At 51.4% G+C, this 21,985-nt stretch overlaps 1 protein-coding gene across 1 annotated transcript in view; it reads left to right on the forward strand.

The window, feature by feature from the left end:
* Nucleotides 1-21,985, forward strand: part of LOC120022850 (adenylyl cyclase-associated protein 2-like) — a 40,826-nt gene that overhangs the window by 15,028 nt on the left and 3,813 nt on the right. The window contains exons 4-7 of the mRNA XM_038966889.1: nt 6,167-6,310; nt 6,451-6,536; nt 6,730-6,835; nt 21,480-21,660. Of these exons, the coding sequence (XP_038822817.1) occupies nt 6,167-6,310; nt 6,451-6,536; nt 6,730-6,835; nt 21,480-21,660 (517 nt within the window). The remainder of the gene's footprint in view (nt 1-6,166; nt 6,311-6,450; nt 6,537-6,729; nt 6,836-21,479; nt 21,661-21,985) is intronic.

Consider the following 21,985-nt stretch of genomic DNA (forward strand, 5'->3'; position numbering starts at 1 on the left):
AACTTGGTATAAAACAAAGCAGTTTAATAAGTGCTCAAAAACTCCGAAAACCAAAATATACAAAATAATACAAGTGGGTACAAAACCCGTCGCTCACCAGAACATATCTTGCACATAGCTTACAAAACAAACAATCACCGACAAGGACAATGAGGGGGAACAGAGGGTTAAATACTAAACTTATAATGAATGGGATTGGAACCAGGTGTGATACAAGACAAAATCAAAGGAAAATGAAAAGGTCGGCGACTTCGACCGCCCGAACAAGGAGAGGGACCAACTTCGGCGGAAGTTGTGACAGTACCCCCCCCCCTTTAACGCGCGGCTCCAGCAGTGCGTTGACACCGGCCTCGGGGATGACCCGGAGGGCGAGGCGCAGGGCGATCCGGACGAAGACGGTCGAACTCCTGTAGCATAGATGGGTCCAACACGTCCTCGACCGGAACCCAGCACCTCTCCTCCGGACAATACCCTTCCCACTCCATGAGATACTGAAGGCCCCTCGCCCGGCGCCTCAAATCCAGTATGGAGCGAACGGAGTACACCGGGGCCCCCCCGATGTCCAGAGGGGGCGGAGGAACCTCCCGCACCTCAGACTCCTGGAGCGGGCCAGCCACCACCGGCCTGAGGAGAGACACATGGAACGAGGGGTTAATACGGTAATCGGGTGGAAGCTGTAACCTATAACAAACCTCGTTCACTCTCCTCAGGACTTTAAATGGCCCCACAAACCGCGGGCCCAGCTTCCGGCAGGGCAGGCGGAGGGGCAGGTTTCGGGTCGAGAGCCAGACCCGGTCTCACTGCGGTGGCGATCTGCATTAACCTTCTGGCGCGTCACGGCCTGCTGAAGGTGGACACGGACGGCTTCCCATGTCTCCTCCGTGCGCCTGAACCAGTCGTCCACCGTAGGAACCTCGGTCTGACCCTGATGCTAAGGTGCCAGAACCGGCTGGTACCCCAGTACGCACTGGAAGGGAGAGATGTTACTGGAGGAGTGGCGGAGCGAGTTCTGTGCCATCTCGGCCCAGGGCACGAACTCCGCCCACTCCCCCGGCCGGTCCTGGCAATAGGACCGCAGAAACCTACCCACATCCTGGTTCACTCTCCACCTGCCCATTACTCTCGGGGTGAAACCCTGAAGTAAGGCTGATCGAGACCCCCAGACGTTTCATGAACGCCTTCCAGACCCTAGACGTGAACTGGGGACCCCGATCAGACACTATATCCTCAGGCACCCCGTAGTGCCGGAAGACATGTGTAAACAAAGCCTCCGCAGTCTGTAGGGCTGTAGGGAGACCGGGCAGAGGGAGGAGATGACAGAACGATCCACAACAACCAGGATCGCGGTGTTACCCTGTGAAAGTGGAAGATCAGTAAGAAAATCCACAGACAGGTGCGACCAAGGCCGCTGTGGAACAGGTAAGGGGTGTAGCTTACCTCCTGGCAGGTTCCTAGGAGCCTTACACTGGGCGCACACCGAGCAGGAGGAAACATAAACCCTCACGTCCTTAGCCAAGGTAGGCCACCAGTACCTCCCGCTCAAACAGCGCACTGTCCGAACGATCCCAGGATGACCAGAGGGTAACGTGTGGGACCAATAGATCAACCGGTCACGGACAGCAGACGGAACGTACAGACGCCCAGCGGGACACTGGACGGGAGCGGGCTCTGCACGTAACGCCTGCTCAATGTCCGTGTCCAGCTCCCACACTACCGGCGCCACCAGGCAGGAAGTGGGGAGTATGGGAGTGGGTTCCATGGGCCGCTCCTCTGTGTCATACAGCCGGGACAATGCGTCTGCCTTTGCGTTCTGGGAGCCTGGTCTGTAAGATAGGGTAAACACAAAATGGGTGAAAAGCATGGCCCACCTTGCCTGGCGAGGGTTCAGTCTCCTCGCTGCCCGGATGATCTCCAGATTGCGGTGGTCAGTCCAGATGAGAAAAGGGTGTCTAGCCCCCTCAAGCCAATGTCTCCACACCTTCAAGGCCTTGACGACAGCCAACAACTCCCGGTCCCCCACGTCATAGTTTCGCTCCGCCGGGCTGAGCTTCTTCGAGAAGAAGGCACAGGGACAGAGCTTCGGTGGCGTACCCGAGCGCTGAGAGAGCACAGCTCTTATCCCAGCCTCGAACGCGTTCACCTCCACTATGAACGCCACTGAGGGATCCGGATGGGCCAGTACGGGAGCCAAGGTAAACAGAGCCCTCAGGTGACTAAAAGCCCTGTCCGCCTCAGCTGTCCACTGCAAGCGCACCGGGCCCCCCTTCAGCAGTGAGGTAATGGGAGCCGCTACCTGATCAAAACCCCGGATAAACCTCCGGTAGTAGTTGGCAAACCCTAAGAACCGCTGCACCTCCTTTACCGTGGTGGGAGTCGGGCTAATTATGCACGGCTGCAATGCGGTCACTCTCCATCTCCACCCCTGATGTGGAAATGCGATACCCTAGGAAGGAGACGGACTGTTGGAAGAACAGGCATTTCTCAGCCTTGACGTACAGGTCATGCTCCAACAGGCGACCAAGCACTTTGCGCACCAGGGACACATGCTCAGCGCGTGTAGCCGAGTATATCAAAATGTCATCACTATACGCCACTACACCCTGCCCGTGTAGGTCCCGGAAAATCTCGTCTACAAAGGCTTGGAAGACTGATGGCGCATTCATCAACCCGTACAGCATGACGAGGTACTCGTAGTGCCCAGAGGTGGTACTGAAAGCCGTCTTCCACTCGTCTCCCTCTCGGATACGCACCAGGTTGTAAGCGCTCCTGAGATCTAATTTGGTGAAGAAGCGTGCCCCGTGCATTGACTCTATCGCTGTGGCTATGAGCGGTAGCGGGTAACTATACCTCACAGTGATCTGATTCAGACCCCGATAGTCAATACACGGGCGCAGACTTCCCTCGACTTGAGGCGGGTGAAGTGGAGGACCGAATGTACCCCTGACGCAGGGATTCGGAGACATATGTTTACATAGCCTCCGTCTCCGCCTGTGAGAGGGGATACACGTGACTCCTGGGAAGTGCAGCGTCTACCAGGAGATCTATCGCACAATCGCCCCGTCGATGAGGTGGTAATTGAGTCGCCTTCTTTTTGGAGAAGGCGAGAGCCAAATTGGCATTTTCAGGGGGAATTTACACGGTGGAGACCTCGTCTGGACTCTCCACCGTAGTAGCACCAACGGAAACCCCTAAACACCTACCTAAGCACTCTCGCGACCACCCCGTGAGAGCCCTCTGTGGCCAAGAAACAGTGGGGTTATGACAAGCTAACCAGGGTAGGCCCAGCACCACGGGAAACGCAGGAGAGTCAATAAGGAAGAGACTAATTCTCTCCGTATGACCCCCCTGCATCACCATGCCCAAAGGAGCGGTGACCTCCCTAATCAACCCTGGCCCTAATGGTCGACTATCTAAGGCGTGAACGGGGAAGGGCACATCCACGGGAACGATGGGGATCCCTAAACTATGGGCTAAAGCTCTGTCAATGAAATTCCCAGCCGCGCCTGAATCAACGAGCGCCTTATGCTGGGAATGCGGGGAAACCTCAGGGAAAATGACAAACACAAACATCTGCGCAACAGAGGGCTCTGGGTGAGAATGGTGCCGGCTCACCTGGGGTGACGCCAGAGCGCGCCTCGATCCCCAGAGGAACCAACACGACACCGACCGGCAGTGTGACCTCTGCGGCCACAGATGGTGCACGAGCGGGAACCCCCTCTGGTCTCCCTGCGCACCGCCCCTTCCAGCTCCATGGGTATTGGAGAGGGGGTGCGGGAGGATGGAACCACCGGACCCCGATCAGAAACGTCCGCGGGTAGCCAGCAGGTTGTCCAGCCGGATGGACAAGTCCACCAGCTGGTCGAACGTGAGGGTGGTGTCTCTGCAGGCCCACTCCCGACGGACGTCCTCACGCAGACTGCAGCGGTAATGGTCGAACAGGGCCCTGTCGCTCCATCCCGCGCCAACAGCCAGGGTCCTAAACTCCAGGGCGAACTCCTGGGCGCTCCTCGTCTCCTGCCTCAGATGGTAGAGGCGCTCACTCAACTCCTCAAACTGGTCCAACGCCGCATCTCCCTCTCTCCACACGGTGTTGGCCCACTCCACGGCTTTCCCGGTGAGGCACGAGACGAGGGCGGACACCCTCTCACGGCCCGATGGAGCCGGGTGGACGGTGGCCATGTATAGCTCCAGTTGAAGCAGGAACCCCTGGCAGTTCGCAGCCTCTCCGTTGTACTCCTGGGGCAGGGAGAGACGAATCCCACTGGGACCAGGAGGAAGAGGGGCGCTCAGAGAAGACCCCCGTTGTGCTGGTGGAGGCACTGGAAGAACTCCCTGTCTCTCCCAGCGGTCCATTGTCTGGACAACGCGGTCCATGGCGGTTCCAAGATGGTGAAAAATTGCTGCGTGCTCCTGGACGCACTCCTCCACCCCTATAACCGGGGTACCTGCTCCTGCTGACTCCATACTGGGTCGGTGATTCTGTAAGGGTGCGTGCTTGTGGCAGGGAAGTCAGGCGCAGGAGATCGAACTTATAAAACGAAGCAGCTTAATAAGTGCTAAAAAACAAAACAAAATATACAAAATAATACAAGTGGGTACAAAACCCGTCACACACCAGAACATATCTTGCACATAGCTTACAAAACAAACAATCACCGACAAGGACAATGGGGGTTAAATACTCAACTTATAATGAATGGGATTGGAACCAGGTGTGATACAAGACAAAACCAAAGGAAAATGAAAAGAGGATCAGCGATGGATAGAAGGTCGGCAACTTCGACCGCCCGAATGCCGGCCGAACAAGGAGAGGGACCAACTTCGGTGGAAGTCGTGACAGAGGTACAGAGTGGCAGACAGGCTCGTGGTCAGGCAGGCGGGTACAGAGTCCAGAAACAGGCAAGGGTCAAAACCGGGAGGACTAGAAAAAGGAGAAATAGCAAAAGCAAGAGAACGGGGAAAAACGTGGTTGACTTGGACATATAAGACGAACTGGCACAGAGAGACTGGAAACACAGGGATAAATACACTGGGGATAACAAGCAACACCTGGAGGGGGTGGAGACAATAACAAGGACAGGTGAAACAGATCAGGGTGTGACATGTAGAAACATCTCAAGGATGATCAATGGAAACAGGATGCACCTGAGCTGAGTCTCATAGCAAAGGGTCTGAAAACTTATGTTTTCAGACCCTTTGGTATTTCTGTTTTTTATTTTTAATACATTTGAAAAAATTTCTAAAACATGGTTTTGCTTTGTTATTATGGGGTATTGTGTGTAGATTGATGAGGAACATTTTTAATTTAATACATTTTAGAATTAGGCTGTAGCGTAACAAAATGTGTAAAAAGTGAAGGGGTCTGATTACTTTCCGAATGCACTGTATTTAACCCATAATGCAATTAAATCAGTTGCCATAGCAATGGAAGAATAATCACATCCTTTCTCAAAATAAAGCTAAATAAATAAACAGAAATTATTATATTTATTTATCTTTCCCACAGCATATCGACACCGCGGTGGATATTTAGTTAAAATGTCATAGCAACATCGGCTTAGGTACAGGTCAAAATAAGAGAACTGTACTACAGTGTCACTAGGGAAACAATGTGTTCCTTTACCCAGTTGTGTGAAGGTAAACTGTAAACATTAGACCTGCTCAGTGCCTTACAAGGCCAGAGGGATCTCCCAATGGACAGAGGAATGCTGGGAGGAGAGGGAGGAGGGAGGGAAAGAGGGATGGAAGCTAGCAGGGTTCTGGAAGTTCCAATGGAAAATGGATCCTTCTAATAAAATTCCAGTTGCCCAGTTATAAAATCACAGTCAAATTGCACACTGCCTTCGACTAGCTGGCATGCATGGCAGAGTTGCTTGTGGGCAAGGCAGTAAGTGAAACTGCTATATAACGGGTAACATGAGGTAACTGGCCCATTGAGACTGGTGCTCTCACTCAGGTTATGGAGAGCACTGAGAGCTGCTCAGAGCACTATTACAGAGGAATGTATGGGTGTTGAGTTATACTTAAGTCATTGATAAATGCTATTTGCATATTGTCAGTTATATAGAAAAGACACTACCTGTGAGATTGTTCCGTTTTTGTTGACAAGCATTCTCTCTCACTATCTTTCTCTCTTTCATTTTCCCTCTCTCGCTCTCCCTCCCAGATGGAGCTGTCTGACCTGCTGAAGCCTATCTCAGAGAAAATCCAGGAGATTCAGAACTTTCGGGAATGTAACCGTGGTAGCAGCCAATTCAACCACCTATCAGCTGTCAGCGAGAGCATCCCAGCGCTGGGCTGGGTCGCCGTGGTGAGGAGACATCGCTCACTCATTCACATCTTCTTCACTGTGTTTCTGTGAATGTCTAAATTCATACATAGGGTCAGCTTTGTTTAACTACCTCTATCTCTCTCTTTTTTTCTCTTTCTCTCGCTCCTTCTCTCTTCCAGAGCCAGAAGCCAGTTCCCTATGTGAAGGAGATGAATGATGCTGCCATTTTCTACACTAACAGAGTTCTGAAAGACTATAAAGACTCGTGAGTATGACTCCTGGTGTATTACATCAACTTTAGCTAATTAGCTACTTTGAAGATTATTGTTGGTATGTAAAAATAACTGTCTGTGTCTTTTTCTCTCTCTGTGTATTCGTCCTAATCCATCCTCCTTTTTCCTTGTCACACTCTCTCTCGCCCCCTCTCTCCGTCTGTCTGTTGATCTCTTTCTCTATAGAGACAAGCGTCATGTGGATTGGGTGGGGTCCTTTCTATCCATCTGGACTGAGCTTCAGGCCTTCATCAAACAGCATCACACAACAGGCCTAGTCTGGAGCAAGACTGTGAGTAGCAGCGACACTTAAGATTTACAAAAAGAATCACCCAGTCCAGTAGAGGCTCCGCAGAGGAGAAGGGGGAGGGCCTTCCTCGGTGAATTTCATAAAAACATTTTTTTGAAACATTAAAAAAGTTATCCTTTTTAGATAAAACTATACTAAATATAACCACGTCACCCAAAAATGTATTAAAACACACTATTTTGCAATGAAGGTCTACAGTAGCCTCAGCAGCACTCTGTAGGGTAGCACAATGGTGTAGCCGGAGGACAGCTAGCTTCCGTCCTCCTCTTGGTACGTTGACTTCAAAACAAAACCTATTGAGCTCATGGTTCTCACCCCCTTCCACAGACCTACACAGTAATTATGACAACTTCCGGAGGACGTCATCCAACCTATCAGATATCTTGCAGCATGAACTGACGTTGTCCACCCAATCAAAGGATCAGAGAGTGAATATAGTATTGAAAATATAAGCTACAGCTAGCTAGCACTGCGGTGCATAAAATATAGTGAGTAGTTGAGTCGAAGAGAGAGAAAGACAATAGTTGAACAGTTTTGAATAAATAAATAAATTTCAAAATGAAGGAGAAGCAAGAAATTTCGTTAAAAAAGAATAACTTTCAGTTTTGTTTACTTAGCTAGCAAATGCAGCTAGCTAGTTTAGCCTGCTCAAACAGAGGGATGCTATTTTAGCTAGCTGGCTATGTCTATCCAACACAACACTGGAACTCTTCCAAGTCAAGGCAAGCTTTTGGTTTGACTAATTTATTTAAACCGGGGCCCGCTGGGTTAAGTGCTAAACTGCTTACTGACTGTACACTGTAATGTTACTGCATGATAATAGCGGATTTACTAACGCGTTAGTTCTATTTGCTATGTTGACTATGATGTTACTTTATCCAATATGACGACAACGATGTAGGCTGTGTGTAGCAGTTTGGCTTGGAAAGTTTTTTTCCGCCTGGTCACATATAGCTGATGTGTTGTGCATTGAAGTCCACAAGCTAAGGTGAGAGGTGGAGAGTGCATAGATGCGAGAAGGAATACAATGTGCTATGAAAATTAACTGCGTTTATGCGTGATCAGGGGTGTATTCATTCCGCCGATTCTCTTTAAAAATGTTTCTTAAACGGAAGTGTCACGACTTCCGCCGAAGTCGGTCCCTCTCCTTGTTCGGGCGGTGTTCGGCGGTCGACGTCACCGGCCTTCTAGCAATCACTGATCCATTTTTCATTTTTCATTGGTTTTGTCTTGTCTTCCTTCACACCTGGTTCCAATCCCATCAATTACATGTTGTGTATTTAACCCTCTGTTTCCCCTCATGTCCTTGTCGGAGATTGTTTGATTGTATGTGATGTGCATGTATTGTGTACAGGAAGTAAATGGAACAAAACAGGGATAAACATACCTGAATGTGTCAATAGAAACTCTTGTTTGCAACTTTTAGACTAATGATTACACCCTATATCAGCTAGATGCAGGCAAGAGTGTACAAGGCGGTATTGAATGTGTCACTGTCTGTCCATATGTCACTGTATGTCACCTCAAAACATTTTCTCGACCTGTGTGCACCTAAGTTGTAAACTTTCCTTCATAGGTTAAGTTGTAGCAACCTCATGATGGGTATAGGGAAAATTTTAGTATTATGTAGAAGCCTAAACCTATCAATGTTAAAATGAGCTGGGTGAATGGAATATGAATGACAGTCATCCAATATGCTGTAATAGAAATAAGGCCATGCTCATAAAATATGTATCGTCCTCCCTCATCTTAAACGGTACTGACCGCCACTAATCGTCACATCGTCAATTATTGTCACCCTTGAAAAAGATAAGCATGACTGTATAAAATAAAATGCTCAAATACTGAGCTATATTGTGTGCCTGAAAAAATTGGGCAATTATATTATTTTATACTAATACAATTGCTCAGAGAAATACATTTTGTTTAACAAGTAATACATTTAAATAAAAAAATGTATGGTTCAAATGATTGACGCCCCTGTTTTCAATACCTCATATTATGATGATAACGGCACTGAGACTTTTTCTAGAATGTTTTATGAGGATTTTAGACCATTCCTCCATACAGAATCCTTCCAGATCTTTGATATCCTTTGTCTGTGCTCTTCAGTTCAAACCACTGGTTTTCAATAGGGTTCAAGTCTGGAGACTGAGATGGCCATTGCAAAAATATTTTTATGATTTATTTTATACAGTCATTTTGCTTTATTAAGGGTCTTTATTAAGGGTGTCAATCATTTCGGACTCCATTGTATACCATCATCATGTTGTAACTGTGCTGTAAAACAGTTACATGAGACATATAATGGATAGTTAATGTCTTATACTACAGCGCTTCAGCAGCACTACGGTCCTCTAGCTAGCTAACGTCCAGTGGGGCATTCCCTCCACATTCCATTATCCATGTGTTACAGCAGCAAATAGCTCCTGATCCAACCTCCTCAACACTGCCCTGAACACTGCTCCTCCCTGAGCCAGGAGTTTTTCATGACTCTGTGACCTGAGAAGGAACAACTTGGGTCCCACTGCCTGACTTCTCAGGACTTTTTTATCTGAGGTTGGATAAATAGGCCCAGAATTCCTGGCTTTTTCCATGATCAGGTCACACGGTCAGGAAACGCTCCTGGCCCTATGGATGAACTATAACCTTGCTTGCCATGCAGGTTTGAACGGGCAGGAACAAGACTCAATGAATTACAGCTCGCCTCGAGACATAATTGTCTCTGACTCTTTTGGAGTCGTCCAGTTGTTTTCATCTGCAGCAGAGCCTCAGATGTTGTTTTCTGTTTCCTTATTTTTAAAGTGGTACAGGACTGCTGTCCAAATGGCACTATATTACTTACATAGAGCCCATAGGGTCTGGCCAAACGTAGTGCACTATATAGGGAATATGGTGCCGGTTGGGATGTCGTTCTCATGTGTATATTTTTATGTGTAGTTATGCAGGCAGGCAGCTGGTTGCTTAAGGACCAGCTTGTATGAATGACTTGGTCCCTGGTGTACTGGTGGCTGCTTTGTGGTTCTCAATTGAGCAATTGTAGAGTTTGCTGGGAATTCATGCTCTTCTTCTATCGTCTGCTTTCTGTTTTCTTCCTCTACTACTCTTTGTCCTTTTCTCTTCCCACCTTCTCCCTCTCTCTTCCCCCTTCTCCCTCTCTCTTCCCCCCTTCTCCCTCTCTCTTCCCCCCTTCTCCCTCTCTCTTCCCCCTTCTCCCTCTCTCTTCCCCCCTTCTCCCTCTCTCTTCCCCCCTTCTCCCTCTCTCTTCCCCCCTTCTCTCTCTCTCTTCCCCCCTTCTCCCTCTCTCTTCCCCCCTTCTCTCTCTCTCTTCCCCCCTTCTCCCTCTCTCTTCCCCCCTTCTCCCTCTCTCTTCCCCCCTTCTCCCTCTCTCTTCCCCCCTTCTCTCTCTCTCTTCCCCCCTTCTCCCTCTCTCTTCCCCCCTTCACCTCTCTCTTCCCCCCTTCCCCTCTCTCTTCCCCCTTCACCTCTCTCTTTCCCCCTTCACCTCTCTCTTCCCCCCTTCACCTCTCTCTTCCCCCCTTCACCTCTCTCTTCCCCCCTTCACCTCTCTCTTCCCCCCTTCACCTCTCTCTTCCCCCCTTCTCCCTCTCTCTTCCCCCTTCTCCCTCTCTCTTCCCCCCTTCTCCCTCTCTCTTCCCCCTTCTCCCTCTCTCTTCCCCCTTCTCCCTCTCTCTTCCCCCCTTCTCTCTCTCTCTTCCCCCCTTCTCCCTCTCTCTCTTCCCCCCTTCTCCCTCTCTCTCTTCCCCCTTCTCCCTCTCTCTCTTCCCCCTTCTCCCTCTCTCTCTTCCCCCCTTCCCTCTCTCTCTTCCCCCCTTCTCCCTCTCTCTTCCCCCCTTCTCCCTCTCTCTCTTCTCCCGCTCTCTCTTCCCCCCTTCTCCCTCTCTCTCTTCTCCCTCTCTCTCTTCTCCCTCTCTCTCTTCCCCCCTTCTCCCTCTCTCTCTTCCCCCCTTCGCTCTCTCTCTCTCTTCCCTCCTTCTCCCTCTCCCTCCCCCCTTTCCCTCCTCCCTTCTCCCTCCCCCTTCTGCCTCTCCTTTCCCCTTCTCACTCTCTCTCCCTTCCCCCCTTCTCACTCTCTCTCCTTCCCTCTCTTTCTTCCCCCCTTCTCCCTCTCTCTCCCCCTCCCTCTCTCCCCCTCCCTCTCTCCCCCCCCTTCTCCCCCTCCCTCTCTCCCCCCCCTTCTCCCTCTCTCTTCCCACTTCTCCCTCTCTCTTCCCCCTTCTCCCTCTCTCTTCCCCCTTCTCCCTCTCTCTTCCCCCCTTCTCCCTCTCTCTTCCCCCCTTCTCCCTCTCTCTTCCCCCCTTCTCCCTCTCTCTTCCCCCCTTCTCCCTCTCTCTCTTCTCCCTCTCTCTCTTCTCCATCTCTCTCTTCCCCCCTTCGCTCTCTCTCTCTCTTCCCTCCTTCTCCCTCTCCCTCCCCCCTTTCCCTCCTCCCTTCTCCCTCCCCCTTCTGCCTCTCCTTTCCCCTTCTCACTCTCTCTCCCTTCCCCCCTTCTCACTCTCTCTCCTTCCCTCTCTTTCTTCCCCCCTTCTCCCTCTCTCTCCCCCTCCCTCTCTCCCCCCCCTTCTCCCCCTCCCTCTCTCCCCCCCCCTTCTCCCTCTCTCTTCCCACCTTCTCCCTCTCTCTTCCCCCTTCTCCCTCTCTCTTCCCCCTTCTCCCTCTCTCTTCCCCCTTCTCCCTCTCTCTTCCCCCTTCTCCCTCTCTCTTCCCCCCTTCTCCCTCTCTCTTCCCCCCTTCTCCCTCTCTCTTCCCCCCTTCTCCCTCTCTCTTCCCCCCTTCTCTCTCTCTCTTTCCCCCTTCTCTCTCTCTCTCTTCCCCCCTTCTCCCTCTCTCTCTTCCCCCTTCTCCCTCTCTCTCTTCCCCCCTTCCCTCTCTCTCTTCCCCCCTTCTCCCTCTCTCTTCCCCCCTTCTCCCTCTCTCTTCCCCCCTTCTCCCTCTCTCTCTTCTCCCTCTCTCTCTTCCCCCTTCTCCCTCTCTCTCTTCTCCCTCTCTCTTCTCCCGCTCTCTCTTCCCCCCTTCTCCCTCTCTCCCTTCCCCCCTTCTCACTCTCTCTCCTTCCCTCTCTTTCTTCCCCCCTTCTCACTCTCTCTCCTTCCCTCTCTTTCTTCCCCCTTCTCCCTCTCTCTCCCCCTCCCTCTCTCCCCCCCCCTTCTCCCCCTCCCTCTCCCCCCCCCCCTTCTCCCTCTCTCTTCCCACCTTCTCCCTCTCTCTTCCCCCTTCTCCCTCTCTCTTCCCCCTTCTCCCTCTCTCTTCCCCCTTCTCCCTCTCTCTTCCTCCCTTCTCCCTCCCCCTTCTGCCTCTCCTTTCCCCTTCTCACTCTCTCTCCCTTCCCCCTTCTCACTCTCTCTCCCTTCCCCCCTTCTCACTCTCTCTCCTTCCCTCTCTTTCTTCCCCCCTTCTCCCTCTCTCTCCCCCTCCCTCTCTCCCCCTCCCTCTCTCCCCCCCCCTTCTCCCTCTCTCTTCCCACCTTCTCCCTCTCTCCCTTCCCCCCTTCTCACTCTCTCTCCTTCCCTCTCTTTCTTCCCCCCTTCTCACTCTCTCTCCTTCCCTCTCTTTCTTCCCCCCTTCTCCCTCTCTCTCCCCCTCCCTCTCTCCCCCCCCTTCTCCCCCTCCCTCTCTCCCCCCCCTTCTCCCTCTCTCTTCCCACCTTCTCCCTCTCTCTTCCCCCTTCTCCCTCTCTCTTCCCCCTTCTCCCTCTCTCTCTTCCCCCCTTCTCCCTCTCTCTTCCCCCTTCTCCCTCTCTCTTCCTCCCTTCTCCCTCCCCCTTCTGCCTCTCCTTTCCCCTTCTCACTCTCTCTCCCTTCCCCCCTTCTCACTCTCTCTCCCTTCCCCCCTTCTCACTCTCTCTCCTTCCCTCTCTTTCTTCCCCCCTTCTCCCTCTCTCTCCCCCTCCCTCTCTCCCCCCCCTTCTCCCCCTCCCTCTCTCCCCCCCCCTTCTCCCTCTCTCTTCCCACCTTCTCCCTCTCTCTTCCCCCCTTCTCCCTCTCTCTTCCCCCCATCTCTCTCTCTCTTCCCCCCTATCTCCCTCTCTCTCTTCCCCCCTATCTCCCTCTCTCTCTTCCCCCCTATCTCTCTCTCTCTTCCCCCCTATCTCTCCCTCTCTCTTCCCCCCTTCTCCCTCTCTCTCTTCTCCCTCTCTCTCTTCCCCCCTTCTCCCTCTCTCTCTTCTCCCTCTCTCTTCTCCCGCTCTCTCTTCCCCCCTTCGCTCTCTCTCTCTCTTCCCTCCTTCTCCCTCTCCCTCCTCCCTTCTCCCTCCCCCTTCTGCCTCTCCTTTCCCCTTCTCACTCTCTCTCCCTTCCCCCCTTCTCACTCTCTCTCCCTTCCCCCCTTCTCACTCTCTCTCCTTCCCTCTCTTTCTTCCCCCCTTCTCACTCTCTCTCCTTCCCTCTCTTTCTTCCCCCCTTCTCACTCTCTCTCCTTCCCTCTCTTTCTTCCCCCCTTCTCACTCTCTCTCCTTCCCTCTCTTTCTTCCCCCCTTCTCCCTCTCTCTCCCCCTCCCTCTCTCTTCCCCCCTTCTCCCTCTCTCTCTTCTCCCTCTCTCTCTTCTCCCTCTCTCTCTTCCCCCCTTCGCTCTCTCTCTCTCTTCCCTCCTTCTCCCTCTCCCTCCCCCCTTTCCCTCCTCCCTTCTCCCTCCCCCTTCTGCCTCTCCTTTCCCCTTCTCACTCTCTCTCCCTTCCCCCCTTCTCACTCTCTCTCCTTCCCTCTCTTTCTTCCCCCCTTCTCCCTCTCTCTCCCCCTCCCTCTCTCCCCCCCCTTCTCCCCCTCCCTCTCTCCCCCCCCTTCTCCCTCTCTCTTCCCACCTTCTCCCTCTCTCTTCCCCCTTCTCCCTCTCTCTTCCCCCTTCTCCCTCTCTCTTCCCCCTTCTCCCTCTCTCTTCCCCCCTTCTCCCTCTCTCTTCCCCCCTTCTCCCTCTCTCTTCCCCCCTTCTCCCTCTCTCTTCCCCCCTTCTCTCTCTCTCTTTCCCCCTTCTCTCTCTCTCTCTTCCCCCCTTCTCCCTCTCTCTCTTCCCCCTTCTCCCTCTCTCTCTTCCCCCCTTCCCTCTCTCTCTTCCCCCCTTCTCCCTCTCTCTTCCCCCCTTCTCCCTCTCTCTTCCCCCCTTCTCCCTCTCTCTCTTCTCCCTCTCTCTCTTCCCCCCTTCTCCCTCTCTCTTCTCCCGCTCTCTCTTCCCCCCTTCTCCCTCTCTCCCTTCCCCCCTTCTCACTCTCTCTCCTTCCCTCTCTTTCTTCCCCCCTTCTCACTCTCTCTCCTTCCCTCTCTTTCTTCCCCCCTTCTCCCTCTCTCTCCCCCTCCCTCTCTCCCCCCCCCTTCTCCCCCTCCCTCTCTCCCCCCCTTCTCCCTCTCTCTTCCCACCTTCTCCCTCTCTCTTCCCCCTTCTCCCTCTCTCTTCCCCCTTCTCCCTCTCTCTTCCTCCCTTCTCCCTCCCCCTTCTGCCTCTCCTTTCCCCTTCTCACTCTCTCTCCCTTCCCCCCTTCTCACTCTCTCTCCCTTCCCCCCTTCTCACTCTCTCTCCTTCCCTCTCTTTCTTCCCCCCTTCTCCCTCTCTCTCCCCCTCCCTCTCCCCCCCCCTTCTCCCCCCCCCTTCTCCCTCTCTCTTCCCACCTTCTCCCTCTCTCCCTTCCCCCTTCTCACTCTCTCTCCTTCCCTCTCTTTCTTCCCCCCTTCTCACTCTCTCTCCTTCCCTCTCTTTCTTCCCCCCTTCTCCCTCTCTCTCCCCCTCCCTCTCTCCCCCCCCCTTCTCCCCCTCCCTCTCTCCTCCCTCTTCTCCCTCTCTCTTCCCTCTTCTCCCTCTCTCTTCTCCCTCTCTCTCTTCTCCCTCTCCTGTCTCTCTTCTCCCTCTCTCTTCTCCCGCTCTCTCTTCCCCCCTTCTCCCTCTCTCCCTTCCCCCCTTCTCACTCTCTCTCCTTCCCTCTCTTTCTTCCCCCCTTCTCACTCTCTCTCCTTCCCTCTCTTTCTTCCCCCCTTCTCCCTCTCTCTCCCCCTCCCTCTCTCCCCCCCCTTCTCCCCCTCCCTCTCTCCCCCCCTTCTCCCTCTCTCTTCCCACCTTCTCCCTCTCTCTTCCCCCTTCTCCCTCTCTCTTCCCCCTTCTCCCTCTCTCTTCCTCCCTTCTCCCTCCCCCTTCTGCCTCTCCTTTCCCCTTCTCACTCTCTCTCCCTTCCCCCCTTCTCACTCTCTCTCCCTTCCCCCCTTCTCACTCTCTCTCCTTCCCTCTCTTTCTTCCCCCCTTCTCCCTCTCTCTCCCCCTCCCTCCCCCCCCCCCTTCTCCCCCCCCCTTCTCCCTCTCTCTTCCCACCTTCTCCCTCTCTCCCTTCCCCCCTTCTCACTCTCTCTCCTTCCCTCTCTTTCTTCCCCCCTTCTCACTCTCTCTCCTTCCCTCTCTTTCTTCCCCCCTTCTCCCTCTCTCTCCCCCTCCCTCTCTCCCCCCCCCTTCTCCCCCTCCCTCTCTCCCCCCCCTTCTCCCTCTCTCTTCCCACCTTCTCCCTCTCTCTTCCCCCTTCTCCCTCTCTCTTCCCCCTTCTCCCTCTCTCTTCCCCCTTCTCCCTCTCTCTTCCTCCCTTCTCCCTCCCCCTTCTGCCTCTCCTTTCCCCTTCTCACTCTCTCTCCCTTCCCCCCTTCTCACTCTCTCTCCCTTCCCCCCTTCTCACTCTCTCTCCTTCCCTCTCTTTCTTCCCCCCTTCTCCCTCTCTCTTCCCACCTTCTCCCTCTCTCTTCCCCCCTTCTCCCTCTCTCTTCCCCCCTTCTCTCTCTCTCTTCCCCCCTTCTCCCTCTCTCTCTTCCCCCCTATCCCCCTCTCTCTCTTCCCCCCTATCTCCCTCTCTCTTCCCCCCTTCTCCCTCTCTCTCTTCCCCCTCTCTCTCTTCCCCCCTTCTCCCTCTCTCTCTTCTCCCTCTCTCTTCCCCCTTCTCCCTCTCTCTTCCCCCTTCTCCCTCTCTCTTCCTCCCTTCTCCCTCCCCCTTCTGCCTCTCCTTTCCCCTTCTCACTCTCTCTCCCTTCCCCCCTTCTCACTCTCTCTCCCTTCCCCCCTTCTCACTCTCTCTCCTTCCCTCTCTTTCTTCCCCCCTTCTCCCTCTCTCTTCCCACCTTCTCCCTCTCTCTTCCCCCCTTCTCCCTCTCTCTTCCCCCCTTCTCTCTCTCTCTTCCCCCCTTCTCCCTCTCTCTCTTCCCCCCTTCTCCCTCTCTCTCTTCCCCCCTTCTCCCTCTCTCTTCCCCCCTTCTCCCTCTCTCTCTTCCCCCTCTCTCTCTTCCCCCCTTCTCCCTCTCTCTCTTCTCCCTCTCTCTTCTCCCGCTCTCTCTTCCCCCCTTCGCTCTCTCTCTCTCTTCCCTCCTTCTCCCTCTCCCTCCTCCCTTCTCCCTCCCCCTTCTGCCTCTCCTTTCCCCTTCTCACTCTCTCTCCCTTCCCCCCTTCTCACTCTCTCTCCCTTCCCCCCTTCTCACTCTCTCTCCTTCCCTCTCTTTCTTCCCCCCTTCTCACTCTCTCTCCTTCCCTCTCTTTCTTCCCCCCTTCTCACTCTCTCTCCTTCCCTCTCTTTCTTCCCCCCTTCTCACTCTCTCTCCTTCCCTCTCTTTCTTCCCCCCTTCTCCCTCTCTCTCCCCCTCCCTCTCTCCCCCCCCCTTCTCCCCCTCCCTCTCTCCCCCCCCTTCTCCCTCTCTCTCCCTTTCCCCTTCTCCCTCTCTCTCCCCTTCTCCCTCTCTCTCCCTTTCCCCTTCTCCCTTTCCCCTTCTCCCTCTCTCTCCCTTTCCCCTTCTCCCTCTCTCTCCCTTTCCCCTTCTCCCTCTCTCTCCCTTCTCCCTCTTTCTCCCTCTCTCTCCCTTCTCCCTCTTTCTCCCTTCCCCCCCTATCCCTTCCCCCCTTCACCCTCTCAATTCAATTCAAGGGCCTTATTGGCATGGGAAACATATGTTAACATTGCCAAAGCAAGTGAAATGGATAATAAACAAAAGTGAAATAAACAATAAAAATGTAAACAATGCATTCAAAATAATGCAGATATTTAAAATGTCATATTATGTATATATACAGTGTTGTAGCGATGTGCAAATAGTTAAAGTACAAAAGGGAAAATAAATGAAGTTAAATATGGGTTGTATTTACAATGGTGTTTGTTCTTCACTTGTTGCCCTTTTCTTATAGCAACAGGTCCCACATCTTGCTGCTGTGATGGCACACTGTGGAATTTCACCCAGTAGATATGGGAGTTTATCAAAATTGGGTTTGTTTTCAAATTCTTTGTGGATCTGTGTAATCTGAGGAAAATATGTGTCTCTAATATGGTCATACATTTGTCAGGAGGTTAGGAAGTGCAGCTCAGTTTCCACCTTATTTTGTGGGCAGTGTGCACATAGCCTGTCTTCTCTCTCTTCCACCCTTCTCGCTTCTACCCTTTCCACCTTCTCCCTCTCCCTTCCCCCCTTCTCATTCTCTCTTTCTCTCTCTGGCAGGTTTCCAATCAGAAATCATATTCCTGTATCCAGTGGAAGTGATACGTTTATTTGTTCAGTTTTTTACAATAAAACTGAAAGTAAAACTCCTTAAACTTCACATTTCTCTAAACTTTAAAGAGTGTTGAACTCAGTTCAAGGCCACTGTCTGTTTCAGTGATCTGCCAGAATCCTCTGTGTGGTCCTTTGAGGTATATAGACTGTCACACAATTTGGTGGACTGAAAGTGTGTGTGCATGTGCGTGTGTGTGTCTGTGTGTGTGTGTGCGTGTGTGCATATGCGAGAGTGTGTGTATGGAGGGAAACTTGACAGCGTACGGTGGCTGTGGGTCAGCTGTCCCTCCTGCCGTTAGGTGTCAGGGTTTTGTGTGTGAGTTAAGGAGTGTGTGGCGTGGACAGGTGGTCCTCAGGGTGGACTTGAATGGAGGTTTTCTTCACCAAAGAAAGCCGCAACAAAGCCCTGTGAAGTTCAGGCCCTACACACCTGCTCCAACACACCCCACAACGTACTTTCAACTACTGGGCTTTTCTCTCCTCTAATCTGTCTGCTTCTGTTCAGAGGGGCAGGGACACACTGTCACACATGCAGACACACATACGTTGTGTATTCACACAAACTACACACACACAAGAGCGTGCACACACACACACACAGAGCTCTGGATTCAGTCCATATCCCAGAAGTATCACGGAAAATCTGCGTTATAGCTGGATTAAAATGTAAAGGCAATGTTCGTGGAGACTGCGATATAGCTGGATTAAAATGTACAGGCAATGTTCGTGGAGACTGCGTTATAGCTGGATTAAAATGTACAGGCAATGTTCGTGGAGACTGCGTTATAGCTCGATTAAAATGTACAGGCAATGTTCGTGGAGACTGATTTATAGCTGGATTAAAATGTACAGGCAATGTTCGTGGAGACTGCGTTATAGCTCGATTAAAATGTACAGGCAATGTTCGTGGAGACTGCGTTATAGCTCGATTAAAATGTACAGGCAATGTTCGTGGAGACTGATTTATAGCTGGATTAAAATGTACAGGCAATGTTCGTGGAGACTGCGTTATAGCTCGATTAAAATGTACAGGCAATGTTCGTGGAGACTGATTTATAGCTGGATTAAAATGTACAGGCAATGTTCGTGGAGACTGCGTTATAGCTGGATTAAAATGTACAGGCAATGTTCGTGGAGACTGCGTTCCCACGTTCGCGGTAAACGCTGCATATGTCGCCTCAATCGGAAATTACCTTTCAATTTTTATGCGGATCTTTCATGATACGGAGTGAATCCAGCCCTTAATTTCATTGCACTCAGCTTTAATCATTGGGCATTTGCTAAACTGATAACTAATACAACTGTGTTGTTTTGTAATGATATGTACCATACATGTCACAGGTCAGAGGTTGAGTACTGTCAGCTGGACCTCATAGACTGCTAAACCCCCAATGAACTGTAACACCAATCACCAGTACATCAGACTCACACTGGCTGCAGCGGTACTTGTGTGTGTGTGTGTGCGTTTGTGCGTGTGCATGCATGTGTGTGTGTGTGTGTATGTGTGTGTGTGGAGGGAGAGGGGGGGGGGGTTGTACAGTTGCTGTGGCTTGTTTGAGTGTAGAAGGGGGACCATGGGTAACTGTCCTTGGCAGCTGTGCAGTCAGAGACAGACAGACAGACACAGAGAGAGAGAGAGAGTCTGTCTTTCCTGGAGTTGGCGGGCATGGGGCTTTACATTCATCTGCTCATTAGCTTGGTAAGTAAGGCTCTCAGTGAGAAAAAATGCATTTAGAGTAAAGGTTAACCAGAGTCCCTGTCGCAGCAGGACTTAGGCCGGGATTCAATCCAATCTGCCTTAGATCCGTGTTATAGCACGCTTGACATTAAAGGTCATTTCTGATTGACCCCACATATGCAGCGTTTACCATGAATGCGATCTTTGCGAATGCGGGAACATTGCCTTTAAAAGCTGCATTGTCACAACATACAGTCGGATTGAATCCCTGCCTTAGGTCTCCACTTTTCACCATATGCATGTATAAACATCAAGAACAGCACACAGTGGTAGTTAAGGTTCCTATTTGCCAAGGGTGGACCACTCTGGTCCTGGAGAGCTGGAGGGACAGTGTTTGCAGGCGTTTGTTCCAACCCAGCTTTGACGTTGGCCACATCTGCTACAAGAAACCAGTTGAATATGAAGACCCTCAACTATTTGTCCTATACTCCACCTGCTGGCCAACAACTGTATTTTATTTTATTTAACCTTTATTTAACTAGGTAAGTCAGTTAAGAACAAATTCTTATTTACAATGATGGCCTACCAAAAGGCCTCCTGCGGGGCTGGGATTAAAAATGTAAAAATGTATAAGTACACACATCACGACGAGAGAGACAACACAACACTACATAAAGAGAGACCGAAGACAACAATATAGCAAGGCAGCAACACATGACAACACAGCATGGTCCCAACACAACATGACAACAACATGGTAGAAACACAACATGGTAGCAGCACAAAACATGGTACGAACATTATTGGGCACAGACAACAGCACAAAGTGCAAGAAGGTAGAAACAACAATGCATCAGGCGAAGCAGCCACAACTGTCAGTAAGAGTGTCCATGATTGAGATAAAACTGTCCAGTTTGAGTGTTTGTTGCAGCTTGTTCCAGTCGCTAGCTGCAGCGAACTGAAAAGAGGAGTGACCCAGGGATGTGTGTGATTTGGGGACCTTTAACAGAATGTGATTGTCAGAATGGGTGTTGTATGTGGAGGATGAGGGCTGCAGTAGATATCTCAGATAGGGGGGAGTGAGGCCTAAGAGGGTTTTATAAATAAGCATCAACCAGTGGGTCTTGTGACGAGTATATAGAGATGACCAGTTTACAGAGGAGTATAGAGTGCAGTGATGTGTCCTATAAGGACCATTGGTGGCGAATCTGATGGTCAAATGGTAAAGAACATCTAGCCGCTCGAGAGCACCCTTACCTGCCGATCTATAAATGATGTCTCCGTTAGCTAGCACGTGTAGGATGGTCATCTGAATCAGGGTTAGTTTGGCAGCTGAGGTGAAAGAGGAGCGATTACGATAGATGTAACCAAGTCTAGATTTAACTTTAGCCTGCAGCTTTGATATGTGCTGAGAGAAGGACAGTGTACCATCTAGCCATACTACCAAGTACTTGTATGAGGTGACTACCTCAAGCTCTAAGCCCTCAGAGGTAGTAATCACACATGTGGGGAGAGGAGCATTCTTCTTACCACACCACATGACCTTTGTTTTGGAGGTGTTCAGAACAAGATAAGGGTAGAGAAAGCTTGTTGGACACTAAGAAAGCTTTGTTGTAGAGCATTTAACACAAAATCCGGGGAGGGGCCAGCTGAGTATAAGACTGTGTCATCTGCATATAAATGGATGAGAGAGCTTCCTACTGCCTGAGCTATGTTGTAAATTGAGAAGAGTGTGGGGCCTAGGATCGAGCCTTGACAGGCAGTGGCTGAGACAGCAGATTTTTTGACTTTATACACTGCACTCTTTGAGAGGGGTAGTTAGCAGGGAGAAGGGAGAAGCATCGGGGATAGTCATTAGAAGGGGTAGGAGATGAGGAAATGTTGGACGGGCAAGGAGGCATGGCTGAGTCAAATAGGAATCCTGACTTAATGAAGTGGTGATTTTAAAGAGCTCAGCCATGTGCTTATTGTCAGTAACAACCACATCAACAACATTAAGGGACATGGGCAGCTGTGAGGAGGAGGGTTTATTCTCCAGGTTTTTAACTGTTTTCCATAACTTCTTGGGGTTAGACCCACAGAGAGAGAACTGCTCCTTAAAGTAACTAACTTTGTCCTTCTGGATATTCTGAGTGCACTTATTTCTCATTGCCTGAACGAGAGCCAGTCAAGCCTGAGTATGCGTGTGCCGAGCCTTTTGCCAAATGCAATTCTTGAGGTGGAGTAACTCTGCAAGGTCACGGTCGAACCAGGAGCTGAACCTGTTTTTAGCTCTCATTTTCTTTATGGGGGCTTGTTTGTTAACAAAACCACTGAAAATATATTAAAAAGAAGGTCCAAGCATCTTCGACAGAGGGGGACTGTAGTTCCAGACTTCTTCACCATCATCTTGTCTTGATTCACAGAGAGTAACACGCCTCTCTCTATCTCTCATTACAGGGTCCCATTGCTCCTCCCTCCCTGTTCGCCCCTGCCCCTGGGGGTCCCAGCCCCCTTCCACCAACCCCACCCCCTGGACCCCCACCAGTCTTCACAGGCGAACTGCCACAGGCCGACAGCACCACGGCCAAGCACTCGGCTCTCTTCGCCCAGCTGAACCAAGGAGAAGCAATCACTAAAGGTAGCCAAGCCACCATCACCCAGGGGTTGAAGAGCTCTGATCCAACTGCAGGGGAGGGAGGGAGGGAAAAGAAGTAGAAACAGAAGAAGAAAGGGAGGGAGAGTTGAAGAGAGAGGATGTGGGTTGAATCAACAGTTACAAAGTTCTGAAAGCACCACTGCCCAGCACTCAGCCCTTGTTTGCCCAGCTGAACCAGGGATCCAAAGGTAGCCAAGACAGGAAAGAAGACGAGGAAGAAGGAGGGGGAGAAACAGAAGGAGAAAGTGAGGGAGAATTGATGAGTTGTTGTGAGGACATAGAAATAGTCATTATATTTCTATGCTGT

The sequence above is a fragment of the Salvelinus namaycush genome, chromosome 27 (assembly GCF_016432855.1).
Source record: "Salvelinus namaycush isolate Seneca chromosome 27, SaNama_1.0, whole genome shotgun sequence".
NCBI lineage: Eukaryota > Metazoa > Chordata > Actinopteri > Salmoniformes > Salmonidae > Salvelinus > Salvelinus namaycush.